Raw genomic sequence first — 21,813 nt, forward strand, 5'->3', positions numbered from 1 at the left:
GGTTTTTGTTTTGTTTTTGAGATGCAGTCTTGCTCTGTTGCCCAAGCTGGAGTGCAGTGGTGCAATCTTGGCTCACTGCAACCTCCACCTCCTGGGTTCAAGCAATTCTCCTCCCTCAGCCTCCTGTGTAGCTGGGATTACGGGTGTGCGCCACCACGCCCGGCTAATCTTCGTATTGTTAGTAGAGACAGGATTTCACCATGCTGGCCAGGCTGGTTTCAAACTCCTGACCTCGTGATCTGCCCCCCTTGGCCTCCGAAAGCGTTGGGATTACAGGTGTGAGCTACCACACCCAGCCTATATTGGGTGGTTTTAAAGAGAATTACTAGGGTGGTATTGTTGGGAAGCTGGAAGCACTTTGCTGACTAGGTATTTCGGTGATTTTTATCTCGGAGGTGGGAGGATGGAAGTTGGGTTGGATTTGTGGTCGGTAAGAAGTGGCAGTCATTTGTGTTCACTGGGAGAGGGGGATGAGAACTCATTTTTGTGGTTGCAGAGGGCCCATGTCTCTATCTTGCTTCAGACATGGTCACAGAGTGGCCTTGTCTCATCATTGTTTATGTTCTGTGGCCACTGTTTATATTTAGTGGAGAACATCGCGGCCCAGCCGCCAGGAGCTGATTTCCACTCTCTCTCCTGGCTGGCAGTGGGGATCTGTGTCTCCAAGGCAAGTTTGCCCCCAGCCCTTCCCAGCCCTGCCTAAGGTTCTCCGGAAACCATCACTCACATCTAGCACTTGGAGGCCTCCAGGGACAGCGGTGACCCGCCATCTGGGTAGGAGGCTGAAAACACTAGGGGACGAATATCCCAAATCTGTGCCTTGGCGGGTGTTACCCAGAAAGGGTGACGGGTTTCACCATGCATAAAGGAAACATTGGAGGAAGGCCAGGTTAAGCAAAACTAGACTTATTTTTAGATTGCAGAGCTGAGAAGCTTGGCTGTGCCTGTGTGCATTGCAAGTCTACAAGAACAACATGTGTAGAGTTTTATGAACGAAGATAGAGTCAGAGACATGGGCAGCAGGCAGAGACAGACAGACAGACAGAGAGAGACAGAGGCAGAGAAAGCAACAGAGGCAAAGAGATTGGAACACAGAGAGAAGGAGATGGGGACAGACACAGAGAAAGGAACAGAGATGGGAAGACAGGGACAGAGCAGACAGAGAATGAACAGAGACAGAGAGATAGGGACGGAGAGAGACAGAGAGAGGGATAGAGACGGAGAGAAAGAGACAGGGCCAGGGCCACAGAGGGGCTGAGACAGGCCCAGGAGGAGACTAGGGATGGGGCCAGGGCTGCGTGCGGGCGGGGCATGGTGCAGACAAAGGCGCGGCCGCGCGGCCGGGGTGGCCCGGCCGGGGACAAAGGCCTGCCCGGGGGGCGGGGGCAGCGATGGCGACGGCCGCGGCGGGCGCGGGCGAACTACAAGTCCCAGCAGCTCCCGCTGCGGCCCTCGGCCGGCCCCTCTCGCTCCCCGGGAGCGCCTGGCGGGGCCGCTGGGCCGAGGGGGCCGCCGGCGGGGCTGGCGGGCGGGGGGCTTCCTGCGGGCCCGGGGGGCGCCGGCGGCCGGCGCGGGCGCGGCGGGCCGGGCAGGGGCGAGGGGCGCCGGGTGAGTGTCCCCGCGAACGGGCTGGGGCCGGGGCGGGGGACCGGGCGGGGGGCGGACGGGCGGGGGGGGCTCCAGGCGCGGGGCGCAGCCCGGGGCGACCTCTATTCGTCCCCCGCCCTGCGCGCCGCCAGCCCTGGCCCCGGCGAGTGGGGGTCGCGGGCGCGATGGGGAGGGGACCCCGCGGCCCATCCCGGCCTAGCGAGCCCATCCCGCCGCTGAGGCCGGGGAAAAGGGCCCCGGAGATTGGGAACCTTCAATCGGGCGTGGTGGGGGGCGCCCGCCAGCTCTGGGGTCTGGAGCGCAGGACGCCCCCTCCCAAGAGGCTATCCAGGACCCCCTCCCCTCCTGATTCGAGGAGGGGCTCCGGTATTGTTCCCACCTCCCGCCTGGGGTCGGGAGTTCAGGAGGCCCTGTCCTCAAGAGGGGGATCTAGGGGGTCCCTCTTCCCCCAGGACCCTAGGAAGGGTACCAGCGATTGTCCCCCTCCCCCTCCAGTCTTGGAGTCTGGAGTTCTGGAAGCTCCTTCCCCTGGAGGTGATCCAGGGGGTCCACCTGCCCTCACCCCTGGGAACTCAGGAAAGACTTAAGTGATTTCTCCTCCCACCTTCCAGCTAAGAGATGTGAATTGAGGGGACCCCTTCCCCTGGAGGTAATCTAAGAGTTCTTCTGTCCCCGCAGGAATGCAGGAGGGGTCCCAGGTATTGTTTCCCCTGCTCTCCAGCTACGGGTCTGGGTTGAGGACCCCCTGTCCAGGAACTCGGCTCTGTTTGCCTGCACACTCCCAGCTATGGGGTTGTGGCTCAGTGTATTCCCCTCCCCAGAAGGGGAGCCACAGGTCCCCCCACACCTTCTCCTAGGAGCAGATCATTCATTGTTGGCACCTCAACACCCAGCCATGGGTGGGGAGCTCAAGGCCTCCCCACCCCAGGCAGGTCATCCTGGGCTCCCCTTGCTCCCCAGAAGTGGTTCCAGCTTTTGTTCCTCTACCTCCCAGCCTGCCCCCAGTCACAAACTGGGAGTTCAGTTCAGGATCCTTCCTGCAGGAAGGGCCACAAGTGTGCTGACACTACCCGCCACGTCCCAGCCATGGGAAGAGATGGCTCAGGCATTTCCCCAGTAACTTCAGAGGGTCCCCAGGTATTATTTGTGCCCATCCTCCAGCTAGAAGTTAAAATTCAGGACCTTCCAGCCAATAGTGCAAACAGGTATACTGGCCGGGCATGGTGGCTCATGCCTGTAATCACCATATTTTGGGAGGCTGAGGCGGGAGGATCACTTGAACCTAGGAGTTTGAGTCCAGCCTGGGTACCATACCAGGACCCCATCTCAAACATAAATAAATAAATAAAACAGGTATACTAACAACTGTCCCCACCCTCCTGCCTATGGGGTTCATGAGTCTCCGTGCCCACCCCTCCTCACCAGGAGGGGTCCCAAATATCACTCTACCGTGCTCACCATCTGGCTGTAGGAAAGGGCATTCCCGATCTAAGAGAGAGGATTTGACACTGACTCCCACCTGGCGCTGTGAGTTCTGGAATGCAGGTTTTCTTCTCCCCAGAAGGCAAGCTAGGGTCTTCTTGTCTTTCCCCAGTGACTTGGGAGGGATGCCAGACATTATTTGTTGCATATTCTTATCCCCCAGACATGGGTTCTAGAGCTCAGAATGCTGCTGCTGGAGGGGGGCCTCCCCTACCAGAACTCCCCCCGATAAATTAAGCTGCCACCCCCAAGTATAGGACAAGAATTCAGGCCATGTGCTCAGGAGCACAAGAACGCTGACACCCACACTGTTCCCCATGTGGTGACCTCCAGCAAGGTGGTAGGAACCCAGGACTGTCTCCTCCACAGGACCCCAGCTTCCCATAAGAGGAGCCCAGGATGGAGAGAGGGGCAGAGCCATGGAGTTGGGGACTAGAAACCTCTAGTGCCGGGTCTCATGACCTCTGTCCAGGTTCGGGGCTGAAAGGGGAGGGTCCTACCATGTCCCACCTGGGTCCCTCAACTCCCTGCCCTGGCTGGGGTAAGTCAGAAATCTCCCTGCAGTCAGATACAAGGGAAACATCCACGTGTATGCTCAGAAGTGAGTGGGAGTTGGCCAGGCACAGTGGCTCATGCCTGTAATCCCAGCATTTTCTGAGGCCGAGGTCAGAGGTTTGCTTGAGTCCAGGAGTTTGAGACCAGCCTGGGCAACGTAACGACACCCCATCTCAAAAAAGAGAGAGTGAGAAAGGAAGGAATGAAGGAAGGAAGGAGAGAGGGAAAGAAGGAAGGAGAGAGGGAAGGAAGGAAGGAGAGAGGGAAGGAAGAAAGGAGAGAAAGAGAAAGAAAAGAAGAAAGAAAGAAAGAAAAAGAAAGAAAGAAAGAAAAAGAAAGAAAGAAAGAAAGAAAGAAAGAAAGAAAGAAAGAAAGAAAGAAAGAAGGAGAAAGAGAGAAAGAAAGAATTGAGGTTAGTTGAGTGTGGTGTATCTGTAATTCCAGCTACTTGGGAGGCCCAGGTGGGAGGATCACTTGAGCCCGGGATTTCCATACTGCAGTGAGCTATGATCACATCACTGCACTCTAGCCTGGGTGACAGAGTGAGACCCCATCTCAAAAAAATAAAAATAAAGAAGTGGGGCTGGGCGCGGTGGCTCACGTCCGTAATCCCAGCACTTTGGGAGGCTGAAGGGGTGGATCACCTGAGGTCAGGAGTTTGAGACCAGCCTGGCCAACATGGTGAAATCCTGTCTCTACTAAAAATGCAAAAATTAGCCAGGTGTGGTGGCGAACGCCTGTAATCCCAGCTACTCCCGAGGCTAAGGCAGGAGAGTTGTTTGAAACTGGGAGGCAGAGGTTGCAGTGAGCCGAGATCCTGCCATTGCACTCCAGCCCTAGGGACACAAAAAGACCCCATCTCAAAAAAAAAAAAAAAAAAAAAGTGGGTTCTGAGGGCACAACCGGGTCCCCTTTCTCATCCCTAACCAGACTCCAAAAGACACCCCCGCTCCCCTAGAACCCACCTACCCTCTACCCTCTATTCTTGCCCTTGCAGGTCCTGCCCCAGAAGCTGCCGGCACATCCACGCCTGAAATGCGGCGCTCAGTCCTGGTCAGGAACCCAGGCCACAAAGGCCTGAGACCCGTTTATGAAGAGCTTGACTCTGATTCCGAGGACCTAGACCCCAATCCTGAAGATCTGGACCCGGTTTCTGAAGACCCAGAGCCTGATCCTGAAGACCTCAACACTGTCCCGGAAGACGTGGACCCCAGCTATGAAGATCTGGAGCCCGTCTCGGAGGATCTGGACCCCGACGCCGAAGCTCCGGGCTCGGAACCCCAAGATCCCGACCCCATGTCTTCGAGTTTCGACCTCGATCCAGATGTGATTGGCCCCGTACCCCTGATTCTCGATCCTAACAGCGACACCCTCAGCCCCGGCGATCCAAACGTGGACCCCATCTCCCCTGGCCTCACTGCCACCCCCCAGGTCTTGGCCACCAGCCCCGCGGTGCTCCCCGCCCCCGCCAGCCCGCCCCGGCCCTTCTCCTGCCCGGATTGCGGGCGAGCCTTCCGCCGCAGCTCCGGGCTGAGCCAGCATCGCCGCACCCACAGCGGTGAGAAGCCGTACCGCTGCCCCGACTGCGGGAAGTCCTTCAGCCACGGTGCCACCCTGGCGCAGCACCGTGGCATCCACACCGGGGCGCGGCCGTACCAGTGCGCGGCATGCGGCAAGGCCTTCGGCTGGCGCTCCACGCTGCTGAAACATCGCAGCAGCCACAGCGGGGAGAAGCCGCACCACTGCCCGGTGTGTGGCAAGGCCTTCGGGCACGGCTCGCTCCTGGCGCAGCACCTGCGCACGCACGGCGGCCCGAGGCCCCACAAGTGCCCGGTGTGCGCCAAGGGCTTCGGCCAGGGCTCTGCGCTCCTCAAACACCTGCGCACGCACACGGGCGAGCGGCCCTACCCGTGTCCGCAGTGCGGCAAGGCCTTCGGGCAGAGCTCGGCGCTGCTGCAGCACCAGCGCACACACACGGCCGAACGCCCCTACCGCTGCCCCCACTGCGGCAAAGCCTTCGGGCAGAGCTCCAACTTGCAACACCACCTGCGCATCCACACGGGCGAGCGGCCCTACGCCTGCCCGCACTGCTCCAAGGCCTTCGGGCAGAGCTCAGCGCTGCTCCAGCACCTGCACGTGCATTCGGGCGAGCGTCCCTATCGCTGTCAGCTCTGCGGGAAGGCCTTTGGCCAGGCCTCCAGCCTCACCAAGCACAAACGGGTGCATGAGGGTGCAGCCGCTGCTGCAGCTGCCGCGGCTGCCGCAGCTGCAGCAGCGGCGGCCGGCCTGGGCCTAGGGCCTGGCCTAAGCCCTGCATCCATGATGAGGCCGGGGCAGGTCTCCCTCCTGGGTTCTGATGCTGTTTCTGTGCTCGGCTCTGGCTTGGGCCTCAGCTCTGGCACCAGCTCTGGCCGTAGCTCTGACCCTGGCTCCGGGCCGGGCACTCTGCCGGATCCCAGCTCCAAACCCCTCCCCCGCTCCAGATCCACCCCCAGCCCTACTCCTGTGGAATCTTCTGACCCGAAGGCTGGGCACGACGCTGGTCCTGACCTTGTGCCCAGCCCAGACCCTGATCCTGCGCCCAGCCCAGACCCTGATCCTGTGCCCAGCCCTGATCCCAACCCTGTGTCCCACCCTGACCCCTGCTCTCCCACTGGTGACACTGTCAGCCCAGCCCTCCCTACCGGCGAGAGTCCAGAGTGGGTACAGGAGCAAGGGGCACTGCTGGGGCCTGATGGCTGAAGGGGACTCCGGCATCCTCCAGGGCCTGGGGAAGTTGTGTGTTGTGCAGTTAGTAAAATCCTCCCACTGCCTCCGGCTTCTGTGTCGTGGCTTGCCGTTTGTGCTTTCTTTCTGAGCACAGCCCCTTGCTCCAGAGATGGGACAGTGTGGCCAGGGCCAGCCACGATCTGGAGCTCCAGTGTCCTGGCTTCCTTCTTAGGCCCTGGAGTCCCACCAGCTAGACTTTCCAGTTTAACCCACAATGCCTCACCCTGGTCCATCCCACTAGTCACCACTCTTTGTTCCCCTCACTTACCCCTTGCTCTTCAAAGCCCACACAGTAGGCACACAAGTGGACAAAAAGAGGCTGCTCATGTACGCAATCAACAAACATCTCTGGATTGCTGGGGTCTCTGCAGGAAGCAGAAAAACAGGTTGCTCATTTATGCAATCAACAAACATCTCTGGATTGCTGGGGTCTCAGCAGGGAACAAGATAAGTATGGCCTCGACCTGCACGGAGCTCGCAGATATTAAATCCAGAATACTTAAAAAATAATTACAGGGTATGGTATATTCTAGGAGAAGCATAACAAGACTTCTGATATAAATGGTAGGCAGTTTTCTCAATGAAGGATTTTATAATCCCAATAATCACTAACTTAATAATCAGTACTGTTTGCCCAGCCTTATGCAATAGCTTTTGCATTCTCTCATTTAATCTTCTCAACAGTCCCAGGAGGTAGACGACTTTGATTGAATCTCCGCATTTTGCAAATGAGAAAATTGAGGCACATATGTATATGTTTTTTGTTTGTTTTGTTTTGTTTTAGACAGTCTTGCTCTGTTGCCCAGGCTGGAGTGCAGTGGTGTGGTCATAGTCACTGCAACCTCGACCTCCTGGGCTCAAGCGATCCTCCCACCTTAGCCTCCTGAGTAGCTGGGATTGCAGGTGCATGCCACCACCCACTGCGCTCAGCTTGGAGTTGAAGGGACTTTGGAAGATGTAGAAGTGGCATTTGTCAGTGCCTAGATTTAAATCCCAATTGCCCTCCAGAGTCCAAATTCTTAACCATTACGCTCCAGGGCAAAAGTTTGCAAAGGCTCTGGCACTATAGAAAGATGAGCTTTGGGTGGAGGTAGGGGCCAAATCAGAGGGCCCTGATAGACGAGAGTGGGGACTCTGCCTGTCAGTCCAGAGCAATGGGAAGCCGAGGGCAGGTTCTCGCAGGACGGATAGGCAGTATTCTTTGAAGATGCTTGTGGCTGCTGGGCCGAGAGTGGAGTGGAGGGAGGCTGAGATCGGGGAGGAGGTTGCTGCAAAGATCCAGGCCAGGAATGTTGGAAGACTCTGGGCTGGGGGCCATAGGGGTGGGGATAAGTGGTTCTATTTGATATATAATTAGGAAATCGTGTTTGCTGAAGATCCGCAGGAGAAGGGTAAAAGGAGTTTCTGGGAGAAAGAAAGCGTTGAGAGAGTACGCAGGGTCATCACCAGGCACCAACGAGGATAAGGGGTCAAGCTCTGGACATGGAAGTCACGAGCCTGGCACCGGATTCGGGGGACGGCCGGGAGCCAGGGCGGAGCTCGTCGCTGCCAAGCTCAGAGTCAGCCCATCCCCCGCCACCCAGAGCACGTCGGCGCTAGGACCTGGCGACTGCCTTCGACCCAGAGGGCGCCCGTCGAGGCACGCATGCGCGCTGTTCCGGCAGGCGTTGTCGTGGCGCAGGGGGCGGGACCAGAGGCGGTCACGTGAGGGGCCCTGGGCTACGGGGTCACGTGACCGAGGCACCGATCAGCTGATGCCGGAGGGTTTGAAGCCGCGCCGCGAGGGAGCGAGGTCGCAGTGACAGCGGCGGGCGATCGGACCCAGGCTGCCCCGCGGTACCCGCCTGCGTCGTGCGCACCCGCCCCAGCATGACAGACCCGGCGGGTCCGCGCGGCTCAGGTGAGGGCGCGGGCGGCACCGTGGGGCCCGGAACTCAGGCGGGCGGGCTGCTTCTCCGACCTGGGGCGGCGGAGCTCCCAGTCTCTTTTTTTCTAAGCTCCAGCGCTGACTTTTCAGCCTCCCCACGGTGGAGAAATGGGCAGACGGCTCCTAGAACTTGGGCGGCGGGTGGGCACCAGCCTCTCCGATTCTCCCTCCTGAAGCCAGGCTATGCTGGGTTCCCAAACTCAAGCAGCGATCGCGCCGGGCCGCCAGCTTCTCCCTTTGGGGCGGCGAGGTTCCTGGGATTTCCACTGGGAGCCTAGGTTCCGATTGCTCAACTTCGGCTGGAACTCAGACAGCGGGCACCAGCTTCTCCAACCCGCGCGTGAGACTCCCAGCCTTCCCCTCCCGATTCCAGGAGACAAATGCTCAGCTACCCTAAACTCAAGCGGGGAGAGCTGGAGGGATTACTCCCAGGAGATTAACTCAGTTTTAGCTTTGCAAACCTGGGGAAGCGCAGCCTTCTTAAATTCGGTCTTCCAGCCAATTCTGATGCCACCCCTTCTCGGGGAGGCTAGAGGAAGACCCCTTGTGTTAGCTTCCCCTTCTGGAGCTAGCTGGGGACCCCTACCTGATAGGTGTCCCGGGGTCCCAGCTAGTAGGGTCTGGGGTGGGTTAGCTGTAATCTCAGCTCTGTAGGCGGGCCCTGCTCTCTGACTTTGTGGTAAACAGCCACAGCAGCATCCCATTACAAAGGGAGGGGCCGGGAACTTGTCCCTCTCTGCATGGGAGGTTCTGACAGTGCACACATTTATCCTGACAGCTTTGCTAGGCAGGGGGCCAGGCCCTAGAAAGCACATCCCCATGGGGGTGTGACAGGGAGTTCTGGGCTACTGTGACCGGTTTGGACTCCAGCAGTTGCTGAAACCTTAGATCTCACAGTTAGGCTGGAAAAAAAATAAAATAGTGATTAGAACAGCTTGTGTTTGCGGAAAGGTCTTTATCTGCTGTGTCTCACTGAATTCTCAGAGCAGCTTCAGGATCTCAACCTCAGGGCTCAGGGGGAGGGTGGACTTTTTTTTGAGACTTTTTTTTTGTTGTTACCCGGGCTGTAGTGCAGTGGCATAATCCTAGCTCATTGTAACATTGAACTCCTGGGTTCAAGTGACCTCCCAACTCAGCCTCCCAGGTAGAAGGAGTCCCAGCTACTAACTACGGGCATGAGCTGTCACCACACCTGACTATTTAAATTTTTTTTTTTTTTTTTTTTTTTTTGTAGAGAGGGAGGTCTCGCTGTATAACCTAGGCTGGTCTCAAACTCTGGGCTCAAGCAATCATCCCACCTTGGCCTCCCAAAGCCGTTGGGATAACAGGATGAGCCACTGAGCCCAGCCAAGGGGTAGCCTTTATAAAATTTCCACTCTTCAAATGAGGAGATGGAGGCTCAGGGTGGTACCTGGAGTCACCCTACTGGAAAGTGGCAGGTCTAGGATTTGATGCTAGGGCTGCATGATTTCCAGGAGCTAGTGCTTTTCAGGGAGATAAAATGAGTCTTTAGCAAATGTGTTCCATTATTATTACTTACATTGTCAATTACCCCTTCTCCAGGTCTTTGGCTTCTGAGAGTGTCAGCTGATAGGCCAGGTTATAATGAACCCAGAGGTCATCTTTTGGGTATCTGTCCAGACAAACCTAGAATACAGGCTGAGTTCTATGCTCATGTCCGGAACCTGGAGCTGGGATGAGCCCAGGAGCCTTGGATGCCCAGTGAAAAGCCGGTGGGAGCAGTTCATTCTCTCCCCACAGATCAGTAACGAGAACATTGATGAAACGTTCTGACGTTCACCATGGACCGGCCCCTGTGATCAATGCTTCATAAGCATCCAGTCCTTAGCGTTCCCATGAGACATGATTACTACCCCATTTTGCAGATGAGGAAACTGAGACTCAGAGAGCTGGTGAGCAGGAGGGGCAGGAATCAGCCCAGGCCCTGTACCTCCTGAACCCCAGCTCATAATCTCTGAGCAGGACTGGTGCATAGATACAGACAACGTTGCAGGTTTTCTGGTTTTCTTTAGACCTCTCAGAACTCTTCCTTGGCAGGAGCATGGGGACATGAAGATAGGGTGTGTGCTGCCTTCCTGGTTGGATAAAGGGGAAAAGGGGAGTTGCCCAGCCCTCACCCCAGCACCCTCTCCTATTCCCACAGAGACCGAGCGGCTTCTGACTCCCAACCCCGGGTATGGGACCCAGGTGGGGCCTTCGCCGGCCCCTCCGACACCCCCAGAAGAGGAAGACCTTCGCCGTCGTCTCAAATACTTTTTCATGAGTCCCTGCGACAAGTTTCGAGCCAAGGGCCGCAAGCCCTGCAAGCTGATGCTGCAGGTGGTCAAGATCCTGGTGGTCACGGTGCAGGTGAGGACAGCCAAGCAGGGGCCCCAGCCGAAGGCCACCTGTGGCTGCTGTGCTTCTTGAAGAAGCGTCTTAAAGCAGCACTTTGGGAGGCTGAGGCCGGTAATCACTTGAGGCTGGGAGTTCAAGACCAGTCTGGCCAGCATGATGAAACCCCATCTCTACTAAAAATACAAAAAAAATTAGCCATGCATGGTGGCAGGTGCCTGTAATCCCAGCTACTTGGGAGGCCGAGGCAGGAGAATCGCTTGAACTGGGAGGTGGAGGTTGCCGTGAGCTGAAATCGTGCCACTGCACTCCAGCCTGGGCAACAGAGCAAGACTCTGTCTCAAAAAAAAAAAAAAAAAAAAAAGCTACCTCTGAGGCTCAGAGAGGTTAAGAGACTTGTCCAAAGTCACACAGCAACAGAACATTGGCAGCTGGGATTTGAACCCAGGCAGTCTGACACCATGTTGACCCACTGGCTGCACAGACAGTTGGCTCTCCCTTCCCCATGCCAGACCCTGTGCTGGGCTCTGGGAGCCCCAAGATGAATCAGACCCAGCCACTGCTCTAAGTGCTTGCTTCATGTCTTGGGCTGACCTTAGCGTGTCACCATGCCTCTAATTTTCCCTCGGAAAAGGGACCCAATTGGCCAGGCATGGTGGCTCATGCCTATAATCCCAGCACTTTGGGAGGCTGAGGTGGACGGATCATTTGAGGCCAGGAGTTTCAGACAGCCTGGCCAACATTGCAAAGCCCCGTCTCTACTGCAAATACAAAAATTAGCTGGGTGTGATGGCAGGTGCCTGTAACTCAGCTACTCAGGAGGCCGAGACAGGAGAATTTCTTGAACCTGGGAGGTGAAGGTTGTAGTGAGCTGAGATCATACCACAGCACTCCAGCTTGGGCAACAGAGTGAGACTCTGTCTCAAAAAAAAAAAAAAAAGAAAAAAAGAAAAGGCTGGGTACAGTGGCTCACACCTGTAATCCTAGCACTTTGGGAGGCTGAGGCGGGCGGATCATGAGGTCAGGAGATCGAGACCATCCTGGCTAACACGGTGAAACCCTGCCTCTACTGAAAATACAGAAGATAAGCTGGGTGTGGTGGCAGGTGCCTGCAGTCCCAGCTACTCGGGAGGCTGAGGCAGGAGAATGGTGAGAACCCGGGAGGCGGAGCTTGCAGTAAGCCGAAATCATGCCACTGCACTCCAGCCTGGGCGAGAGAGCGAGACTCCATCTCAAAAAAAAAAAAAAAAAAAAAAGAAAGAAAAGAAAAGGAATCCAGTCATGGTACTTACCCTGAAAGTTTGGGTTTAACACAGAATCCGACATCCAGTAAACATTTAATGGACATTAGTCCCTGCAGTGATATATATGAGTGCCCATCCTGTGATGTATGGGGGAGGACACAGTGGTCGGCGTGACATGGAGCTTATGCCAGGAGTTGGGGTGAAATTAAAGCAAAGAAATGCACAAGTGAAATCCGTGTCTGTGGCCCAAGTTAGCAGGGCCCTGCCCCCACCAGTGGACATCTCTAGGGCCCTCCCTGTCCTCTTCCTCTGCCTATGCCCCAAGGGAGATATCCCCCAATCCCCATCCTAGCCATGCCAACCTCCGCTACCCTCTCCCCAGCTCATCCTGTTTGGGCTCAGTAATCAGCTGGCTGTGACATTCCGGGAAGAGAACACCATTGCCTTCCGACACCTCTTCCTGCTGGGCTACTCGGACGGGGCGGATGACACCTTCGCAGCCTACACGCAGGAGCAGCTGTACCAGGCCATCTTCCATGCTGTGGACCAGGTGCTGGTGGGCGGGCAGGTGCAGGTGGGCGGGCAGGTGCAGGTGCGCAGGCTGCAGAGAGTGGGCCGGACTCACAGGCCCTCCCCTTCTCTGCCCACAGTACCTGGCGTTGCCTGACGTGTCACTGGGCCGGTATGCGTATGTCCATGGCGGGGGTGACCCTTGGACCAATGGCTCAGGGCTTGCTCTCTGCCAGCGGTACTACCACCGAGGCCATGTGGACCCGGCCAACGACACATTTGACATTGATCCAATGGTGGTTACTGGTGAGTGGGCAGGGTGGGGCTTCACTGTTTGGGGCCTGAGCTGCTGGGATTAAAATCAACAGCTGTGGCTGGGCACGGTGGCTCACGCCTATACCAGCACTTTGGGAGGCTGAGGAGGGAGGACTGCTTGAGGCCCGGAGTTTGAGACCAGCCTGGGCAACGTAGGAAAGCCTTGTCTCTACGTACAAAAAAATTAGCCGGGCGTGGTGGCGTGCCCCTGTGGTCCCAGCTACTCAGGAGGCTGAGGCAGGAGGATCACGAGTCCGGGAGATTGAGGCTGCAGTAAGCTATGATCATGCCACTGCACTCCACACTGGGTGACAGAGTGAGACCCTGTCTCAAAAAAAAAAAAAAAAAAAAGAGAAAAAAAAAGTATGCTTAGTGTGAATGTGACTCTTGCCACGTAGAAAGCACCAGGTGTTATTTCTTAATATGGTTCATTCAGTAAATAGCCGTGGTCCCAGAGAGTGTCAGGCCTGTAGGAATGACCCAGCCCTAGGGAAGCACAGGAAAGCAGGCCACTGGGGACTCCGGGGAGACCAGCCTGGCCTCCCCTGCCCCCTGAGGCCCTTCCCTGACTCCCTGTCCTCAGACTGCATCCAGGTGGATCCCCCCGAGCGGCCCCCTCCGTCCCCCAGTGACGATCTCGCCCTCTTGGAAGGCAGCTCCAGTTACAAGAACCTCACGCTCAAATTCCACAAGTACTGCCTGCTGGCTCGAGGGGGGCCCAGGGTGGGGGAGGCAGCACACTAGGCACTCTCACCCTAGTAGCTACTTCCCTAAGGTGGGACAGGGCCCCCCGCCTGCGCTGGCACCTGCTGGGTGAGCACTTCCCCTACCAGCTGCAGAGTCAGCACGTGGCAGGGGCGCTGGCACTTGGGGCCGGAAAGGACCCGAAGACGCCCTTGCCCCTCACCCGAGCCTCCTGCCTAGGCTGGTCAATGTCACCATCCACTTCCGACTGAAGACCATTAACCTCCAGAGCCTCATCAATAATGAGATCCCGGACTGCTATACCTTCAGCGTCCTGGTGAGGCCCCCCAGGGACCCACAGGGCTCCTGAGTTCCAGGGCAGGGACCTGGTCAGGGAGTGTCTTGGAAGCATTGGCCAAGGGCAAGCGTGTGGGTGATGAGGGAGGGAGCCCGGGGTCTGTCAGGCCACCTGTCATGTGGACCTTGGGGCTTGGGGCTGCCAAGGTTTACTCTGCCCCCAACTGGCCCCCACAGATCACGTTTGACAACAAAGCACACAGTGGGCGGATCCCCATCAGCCTGGAGACCCAGGCCCACATCCAGGAGTGTAAGCACCCCAGTGTCTTCCGGCACGGTGAGCCCCTGAGCCCCAGACCAGCGCTGACCAGGGGCCCTGGCCTGTCCTGGGATTCCCCAAGCCCCAGAGCGGCGCTGCCTGGGGCCCTGACCTCCCTAGGAATCCTCTGAGCCTCAGATCAGTACAGATCAGGGACCCTGTCCTGTCCTGGGATCCTCCAAGCCCCAGACCAGCGCTGACCGGGGTTCTTGACTCACCCCAAGCAAGCCCTGAGCCCCACTGACCAACCAAAACCAGCCGTGCAGCCCCCTAGGTCTCCAGCCTGGCCTGGCACCAGCGCTGGCCTCCCAAGGCTCCATGCTACCCTTGGCCCTACCCACTGTGCCCTCCCCACAGGAGACAACAGCTTCCGGCTCCTGTTTGACGTGGTGGTCATCCTCACTTGCTCCCTGTCCTTCCTCCTCTGCGCCCGCTCGCTCCTTCGAGGCTTCCTGCTGCAGAACGTGAGGCTCCTGCGTCACGTGTGCCGGTGTCCTCCCCGCCTTGCCCTGGGGCGATAAAAGCCAGGGCTTCGAGGGTCCTGTGCCTGGTCAGGCGCTCACCCCACCTGCCTTCTGCAGGAGTTTGTGGGGTTCATGTGGCGGCAGCGGAGACGGGTCATCAGCCTGTGGGAGCGGCTGGAATTTGTCAATGGCTGGTACATCCTGCTGGTCACCAGCGATGTGCTCACCATCTCGGGCACCATCATGAAGATTGGCATCGAGGCCAAGGTACGTCCTGCCCACACCCTGGGCCCCAGGTCCCATCCCTGCTGTCAGTGCCTATCCAGGGCTATATCCTCCCCCAGGCCCTCCAAAGGAAGGGCTGGGCCAGGTAGGTTGATGCAGCTCCCACCCGCAGAACTTGGCGAGCTACGACGTCTGCAGCATCCTCCTGGGCACCTCGACGCTGCTGGTGTGGGTGGGCGTGATCCGCTACCTGACCTTCTTCCACAACTACAACGTGAGCTTTTCGCACGCAGCTGGGCCTTCCGCATGGTTACCCCACACCCTCCAAATAAATCCCTACGCAGCCAGCACTCACCAGCCCCGACCAATGACCGCTTGCAAGCCGCCGCCTCATACCTGCCCACACCAGATATATCTGTCGCTGTACCTGGGCGGGGCCCTGGGAGCCTGCTCCTGTGTGCCCACCCTGCTGAGTCCAGCCATGCGGTGCCCTCAGACCCCCTCAGACACAGCCACAACCCCTCTAGGCACCCACTGGCTCCCATGGCCACACCTGCTGTGCCCTCGGCAAGGCCCTGCCCCTCTCACCCCCATCTGGGTGCCCACAGCTGACCTGAGTTGTGACCACACCCTCAACAAGGCTCCCTCTGCCCCAACCCAGATCCTCATCGCCACACTGCGGGTGGCCCTGCCCAGCGTCATGCGCTTCTGCTGCTGCGTCGCCGTCATCTACCTGGGCTACTGCTTCTGTGGCTGGATCGTGCTGGGACCCTATCATGTGAAGGTACGTCTAACCCCTGATGTCCCTGACATCGACCCCGTGACCTTGTCATTGCCACTGTGACCCCCAGATGACCCCTCGGTGACTGCTGGGAGTCTGTCCACTGTCCCCTGTGGTCCTTGGTGACCCTGACACTGACCCTGTGTCACAGTTGCTGATGACCCTAGTTCGACTGGATTACTCCCCTTCTGCTGTATCTACCCAGACCCTAGGTCGGCCCTGTGTCCCTGTCATTGACCTTGGGACCTGGCCATTCACATGGTGACCCCAGCCTGGGACCTGGCTATTCGCATGGGACCCTGGCCTGGGACGTGGCCATTCACATGGTGACCCCAGCCTGGGACGTGGCCATTCACATGGTGACCCCAGCCTGGGACCCAGCCACTCACAAGGTGACCCCAGCCTGGGACTCGGCCATTCACGTGGGACCCCAGCCTGACCCCAGCCCCTGGCTCCTGGCCATGCCTTGGCTCCCTCTGACCCCGCCGCCCTTCTGACAGTTCCGCTCGCTCTCCATGGTGTCCGAGTGCCTGTTCTCACTCATCAACGGGGATGACATGTTCGTGACGTTCGCCGCCATGCAGGCTCAGCAGGGCCGCAGCAGCCTGGTGTGGCTCTTCTCCCAGCTCTACCTGTACTCCTTCATCAGCCTCTTCATCTACATGGTGCTCAGCCTCTTCATCGCGCTCATCACCGGTGCCTACGACACCATCAAGGTTAGCCGCACGCGCCCAGCCCCCAGCTCAGGCTCTGGGTCCCCTGGAGTTTGCCATGAGGGCGTCTTGGGGACACCGCGGGGTGAGCAGAGAAGACCCCAGGAGAGAATATGGGAGACTCTATGAAACCAAAAAGAGGGTGGTTCGGAATTTGGGAGCGCAGGGGGAGCTGATGGCATCTCAGCATTGTCAAGGCGGGCTTGGGCCAGGAGGGGGCCTGAGTCTGCCTTTACCAACAGGGCAACCGACTCATAGAGTTTATTTATTTGTTTATTTGAGACAGAGTCTCGCTCTGTCACCCAGGGTAGAGTGCAGTGGTGCGATCTTGACTCACTGTAACTTCCACCTCCCGGGTTCAAGCAATTCTGTCGCAGCCTCCTGAGTAGCTGGGATTACAGGCACATGCCACCATGTCCAGCTAATTTATATATATATATTTTTTTTTTTTTTTTTTTTTTTTTTTTGAGACGGAGTCTCACTGTGTCACCCAGGTTGGAGTGCAGTGGCATGATCTCGGCTCACTGCAAGCTCCGCCTCCCGGGTTCACGCCATTCTCCTGCCTCAGCCTCCCGAGTAGCTGGGACTACAGGCGCCCGCCACCACGCCCGGCTAGTTTTTTGTATTTTTAGTAGAGACGAGGTTTCACCATGTTAGCCAGGATGGTCTCGATCTCCTGACCTTGTGATCCACCCGCCTCGGCCTCCCAAAGTGCTGGGATTACAGGCTTGAGCCACTGCGCCCCGCCAATTTTTATATTTTTAGTAGAGATGGGATTTCACCGTATTGGTCAGGCTGGTCTCAAACTCCTGACCTCAGGTGATCTACTGCCTCCAAAGTGCTGGGATTACAGGCATAAGCCACCATGCCCGGCCTATTTTATTTTATTATTATTGTATTATTCTTTATTTTATTAGAGATAAGGGTCTCACTATGTTACTCAGGCTGGTTTTAAACTCCTGAGGTCAAGCGATCCTCCCACTTCAGCCCCCAAAACACTGGGATTACCGGCATAAGCCACCACACCCAGCCAAGTTTTTTTTTTTTAATTTTTTTTTATTTTATTTATTTATTTATTTATTTATTTATTTTTATTTTTTTGGAGACGGAGTCTTGCTCTGTCGCCCAGGCTGGAGTGCAGTGGCCGGATCTCAGCTCACTGCAAGCTCCGCCTCCCGGGTCTACGCCATTCTCCTGCCTCAGCCTCCCGAGTAGCTGGGACTACAGGCGCCCGCCACCTCGCCCGGCTAGTTTTTTTTTGTATTTTTTAGTAGAGACGGGGTTTCACTGTGTTAGCCAGGATGGTCTCGATCTCCTGACCTCGTGATCCGCCCGTCTCGGCCTCCCAAAGTGCTGGGATTACAGGCTTGAGCCACCGCGCCCGGCCTTTTTTTTTTTTTTTTAATGGAATCTTACTCTGTGGCCCAGGCTGGAGTGCAATGGCATGAACTCGGCTCCCTGCAACCCCGCCTCCTGAGTTCAAGCGATTCTCGTGCCTTAGCCTCCTGAGTAGCTGGGATTACTTGCACATGCCACCACACCTGGCTAATTTTTGTATCTTTACTAGAGATGGGGTTTCACCACGTTGGCCAGGCTGGTCTCGAGCTCCTGACCTCAGGTGATCCACCTGCCTTGGCCTCCCAAGGTGCTGGGATTACAGGCATGAGCCACTGCACCCGGCTAAGTCATAAGAGTTTCAATGACCTTGTCATTGACCCTGGGACCTTGCTATTAACATGGTGACCCTCAGTTGGCCCCATTCCTACAGCTGACCTCTAAAACCCCCACCCTGACCCCAGCCCCCAGCCATGCCCCTGACTCCCTCTGACCCCGCCCAATGTTAGCTTCTTTATGTATTTATTTATTTTGAGATGGAGTCTCACTCTGTTGCCCAGGCTGGAATGCAATGATGCAGTCTCAGCTCACTGCAACCTCTGCCTCCCCGGTTCAAGCGATTCTCCTGCCTCAGCCTCCTGAGTAGCTGGGATCACAGGCGCCCACCACCATGCCTGGCTAATTTTTGTATTTTTAGTAGAGATGGGGTTTTGCCATATTGGCCAGGCTGGTCTCAAACTCCTGACCTCAGGTGATCCACCCCCCTCAGCCTCCCAAAGTGCTGGGATTACAGGCGTGAGCCACCGTGCCTGGCCCAGGTTAGCTTCTAAGCAGTAAAAATGGGCTCAACCCAGGACTGTCTGATTCCAGAAGCCATGCTCGTAACCCCTCTGTCCTCTGTTTAGTAGGGTGGCTGGGAACAGTGGTTTCCTTGCAAGCTGCAGGGCTCAGGGGACACAGCAGGATGCGGAAGTGGCAGGTAGACAGGATTCTTTCAGCAAATATATCCAAGGGCCAAGATCTGTGCTGGGTTCTGGGCATCGAGGAAAATCAGGTGTGCATGATCTGTCCAAGGCCTGTGGGCAAGGATGGCACAGGAACAGACATCCCATGACCAATGACCTACTTGTAACAGGTATGATGGAAGAGTGGAAGGTTACAGAGGGACTCCTGCTTTAGATTGGTATGAGAGTGGGTCCAGGAGAGCTTCTCGAATGTTCTATCCATCACTAGTCTCTAGCCCCATGCAGCTATTTAAATTTTGATTTTAATTCCGGCTGGGCACGGTGACTCACGCCTGTAATCCCAGCCCTTTGGGAGGCCAAGAGGGGGGTGAATCACCTGAGGTCAGGAGTTCAAGACCAGCCTGGCCAACATGGCAAAACCCATCTCTACTAAAAATAACAAAAAATTAGCCGGACGTGGTGGCACGCACCTGTAATCCCAGTTACTCCCGAAGTTGAGGCAGTAGAATTGCCTGAACCGGGGACGTAGAGGTTGCAGTGAGCCGAGATCAAGTCACTGCACTCCAACCTGGGTGACAGAGCAAGACTCTGCTTCGAAAACAAAACAAAACAATTTTTTAAAAAATTTTAATTCAAATGAAGCACAATTGCAAATTCAGCCCCTGACTCGCACCATCGTGTATCCAGTCCTCAAAAGCCAGTGTGGCTGGTGGCTGCCATATTGGACAGCATAGATATTGAACACTTCCATCGTCTCTAGACCAAAGAGTTGGGAGCCCAGGGGCAGTGCACCCAGGGGGAAGGAATAGCTAAAGCAAAGGTCTAGTAGCCTGAAAAAACTTGGAGAAAAGATGGTCCCTCCATGAGGCTGAGTGAGAGGAAGGAAACCTTGGCTGGTCCCCTGCCACATCCAATGTCACCAGCAGATGGGTACACCCCCTTTTCCCAGGCATGGATTCAGCTGTCCCACAGACATTCACTCAGGCCCTTGGAGCTACTTCCTGTCTTGCCTTAGCGCATAGACATCACACACAGGCATCCACTCTGGTGGGCAGATTCAGGTCCTGCTCCCACGGCTGTGCTTAGTGTGCATCCAGCTCTCTCAATAGATGGTTTCTGACCACCGAGGTCGTGTCAGCCCTGGCTCTAGGTCTCCAGCTGCTGGGCCCATAGCAGAGGGCACCAGACTGGCAAAGACACAGCTTGCATCCACGTTCAGGGGTCAGGGAAGGTCTCTCTCTGCAAGCAAACTATGGAACAACGGGTGGAGCAGGCACAGCAAGTGCAAAGGCCTGGAGGTGGGAAGCGATGCAGATATGGCTGGAGGGGAGGGCGGACTTCAAGGGCCTTGGAGGTTGGGAGCCACTTTCAGGCTGAGCCTCCCAGCTTCTCTCCCCAGCATCCTGGCGGCGCAGGCGCAGAGGAGAGCGAGCTGCAGGCCTACATCGCACAGTGCCAGGACAGTCCCACCTCTGGCAAGTTCCGCCGCGGGAGCGGCTCAGCCTGCAGCCTTCTCTGCTGCTGCGGAAGGTTCGAGTCCCGAGTCTGGCCCATTCAGATTGGGGGTTAGGGACTGGGGAAAGGGGAGCAAGCCAGAGAAAACTGACGCCCCTCATCCCTGCTTCCCTCCTCCAGGGACCCCTCGGAGGAGCATTCGCTGCTGGTGAATTGATTCGACCTGACTGCCATTGGACCATAGGCCTTGGACTGCGGAGACCCCCGCCCCCCACCCCTCTTATTTATTTTTAGGGTTTGCTTTTAAGGATCGGCTCCCTGTCGCGCCCGAGGAGGGCCTGGACCTTTCGTGTCGGACCTTTGGGGGCGGGGAGACAGGGTGGGGAGGGTGTTGAATAAAAGGGAAAATAAATGTGTCGTTCTCATTTTTAGCGGGAGGAGCAGTCCTTGCGTTAAGCGGTGTGAGGCCCTTTAAGGCCTCATTCAGCCGCACTCAGCATGGCGGCCTCAGTCGGCCTTCCAAGTGTGGCTCGGGTGGGGAGGGGGAGGGCGGGGCGGGACCGCTGTGCGCCTTGTAGTGAATAATTTAAAGGGACCGCGCCTGCGGAGCCGGGCGGAACGCTAGCGGTGTTGGCGCGGAGTGGACCCCGGCTGCCGCCCCTGGGTGAGTCGGGGTTTCCGTTGGCCTCGCAGGGGTGTCCCTTCGAGGGTCATTGGCGAGCCTCCGCTTTCCCACATCTGTCCTCCGATTTCTGTTAACTCTAGACTCTGATGTTCCCATCCCCCCACGTCCCGGCAGGTGTTTCTGCACCGGTAGCCAGGTGTGCCCTGGGGTGAAAGAGGACAGGCCACCCAGGAATTTTCCAAGTAACGACTCGCAGGCTCCGAGATTCCTACCCCCCGGCCCCCGAATTCCCATTAATACTCTCAGAAACATCCTCAGCTTCCCAGAAAAATCCCAGTAATGTTCCAGCATCTCAGTATCTTCCAAGGAGCCCGCACGCCCTCCCCAGGCCCGCTCTCATAAGCACCCCAGGAATGTGCCCACCCACCTCCTGGTTTTCCCAGCAGTAGTACTGTAATCCTCAGAATCTCTCAGTAACTTTCCAGTGACCCCCCCATCCCCACCCACTAATTCCAGCGTCTCTGGTTACGCCTCCCAGCAATGGCGCCACCATCGGTCCCGGAGTCCCAGTGATGCTCCGTGCCATAGAGCCCCCATAACTTCACTACTACGTGATAGTAAATCCCTGGCAAAAACCAGCAGCGCCTTGCAAGCCCACACCACACCAAGCATCCCAGGACTCTTCTGAAACGTGGGTATCAGACGCCTTTGCGGATGCCCGACAGTAGTCCCGTGCCTCCCAGCTCCTGGGTCTTCCCGGGGGCAGGCTTGGGTCAGGAGCTGGGTATCTAGGTCCCCACCCCCGGACCCCACGGCTTGCGGGCCCCAGTTTTCCTGGGGTGGGGCATTCAGTGTTCGACGGAGTAGGGAGTGCGGCCTGGAGGGTCGGGTGATCAGGCTTGATCAGTCCCGCAGAGGGCAGTGACCCGGGAGGAAGTCACCAGGTGCAGGGGACCGTGCCCAGCGGGGACCTGCCTTCAGGCTGCTGACAGTCGGTGCCAGGTCGGCCTTTGGCCCCGGGGTGGGGTTGGACGGGCGGAGCGTCTGGTAGGCCCTACGCGTAGGCGAAGGGAGCCGGGGACTCGCCTCACCTCCTGGCCTGGGCCGGGAGGTCCGTTTGCTCCATTCCTTAGTCTCGCAGAGCCCCTCTAGCCGCGCCCCTGGCAGGTGGAGACGCTTCACCCC

At 57.2% G+C, this 21,813-nt stretch overlaps 3 protein-coding genes and 1 long non-coding RNA gene across 30 annotated transcripts in view; 3 read left to right on the forward strand and 1 right to left on the reverse strand.

The window, feature by feature from the left end:
- The first annotated feature begins 619 nt into the window (after positions 1-619).
- On the forward strand, positions 620-6,463 carry ZNF358 (zinc finger protein 358). 2 transcript variants are annotated; one of them, XM_077979750.1, is made up of 2 exons: positions 620-774; positions 4,643-6,463. In XM_077979750.1, exon 2 carries the CDS (start codon positions 4,681-4,683, stop codon positions 6,385-6,387), a length of 1,707 nt encoding a protein of 568 aa, XP_077835876.1. In that variant the 5' UTR covers positions 620-774; positions 4,643-4,680; the 3' UTR covers positions 6,388-6,463. The 2 variants fall into 2 exon arrangements, with proteins under 2 accessions (XP_077835876.1, XP_028695399.1); XM_028839566.2 differs by lacking the exon at positions 620-774 and adding an exon at positions 1,462-1,608.
- Positions 6,464-8,156: 1,693 nt separating this feature from the next.
- Positions 8,157-20,415, forward strand: MCOLN1 (mucolipin TRP cation channel 1). 7 transcript variants are annotated; one of them, XR_013408580.1, is made up of 15 exons: positions 8,157-8,314; positions 10,506-10,711; positions 12,323-12,490; positions 12,591-12,756; positions 13,349-13,457; positions 13,690-13,786; positions 13,984-14,083; positions 14,423-14,529; positions 14,647-14,796; positions 14,927-15,028; positions 15,416-15,538; positions 16,036-16,276; positions 17,999-18,087; positions 19,927-20,078; positions 20,184-20,415. XR_013408580.1 is itself a non-coding variant. In XM_077976175.1 (14 exons), exons 1-14 carry the CDS (start codon positions 8,525-8,527, stop codon positions 20,218-20,220), a joined length of 1,869 nt encoding a protein of 622 aa, XP_077832301.1. In that variant the 5' UTR covers positions 8,157-8,524; the 3' UTR covers positions 20,221-20,415.
- On the reverse strand, positions 8,158-10,552 carry LOC144337053 (uncharacterized). Its single transcript, XR_013409676.1, has 2 exons — positions 9,616-10,552; positions 8,158-9,450 (listed from the first exon to the last, which is right to left on the reverse strand). It is a non-coding gene; the product is annotated as an uncharacterized LOC144337053 (long non-coding RNA).
- Positions 20,416-20,591: 176 nt separating the features above from the next.
- Positions 20,592-21,813, forward strand: part of PNPLA6 (patatin like phospholipase domain containing 6) — a 28,524-nt gene continuing 27,302 nt past the window's right edge. For 7 of the 20 annotated variants that reach the window (XM_077979714.1, XM_077979727.1, XM_015122678.3 and 4 more), the window contains exons 1-2: positions 20,592-20,667; positions 21,145-21,319. The gene's annotated coding sequence lies outside the window, so the exon portion shown is untranslated. The other 13 variants (XM_077979726.1, XM_015122677.3, XM_077979732.1 and 10 more) reach the window with 5 other exon arrangements.

This window comes from Macaca mulatta, chromosome 19, assembly GCF_049350105.2.
Source record: "Macaca mulatta isolate MMU2019108-1 chromosome 19, T2T-MMU8v2.0, whole genome shotgun sequence".
NCBI classification, from domain to species: Eukaryota; Metazoa; Chordata; class Mammalia; order Primates; family Cercopithecidae; genus Macaca; species Macaca mulatta.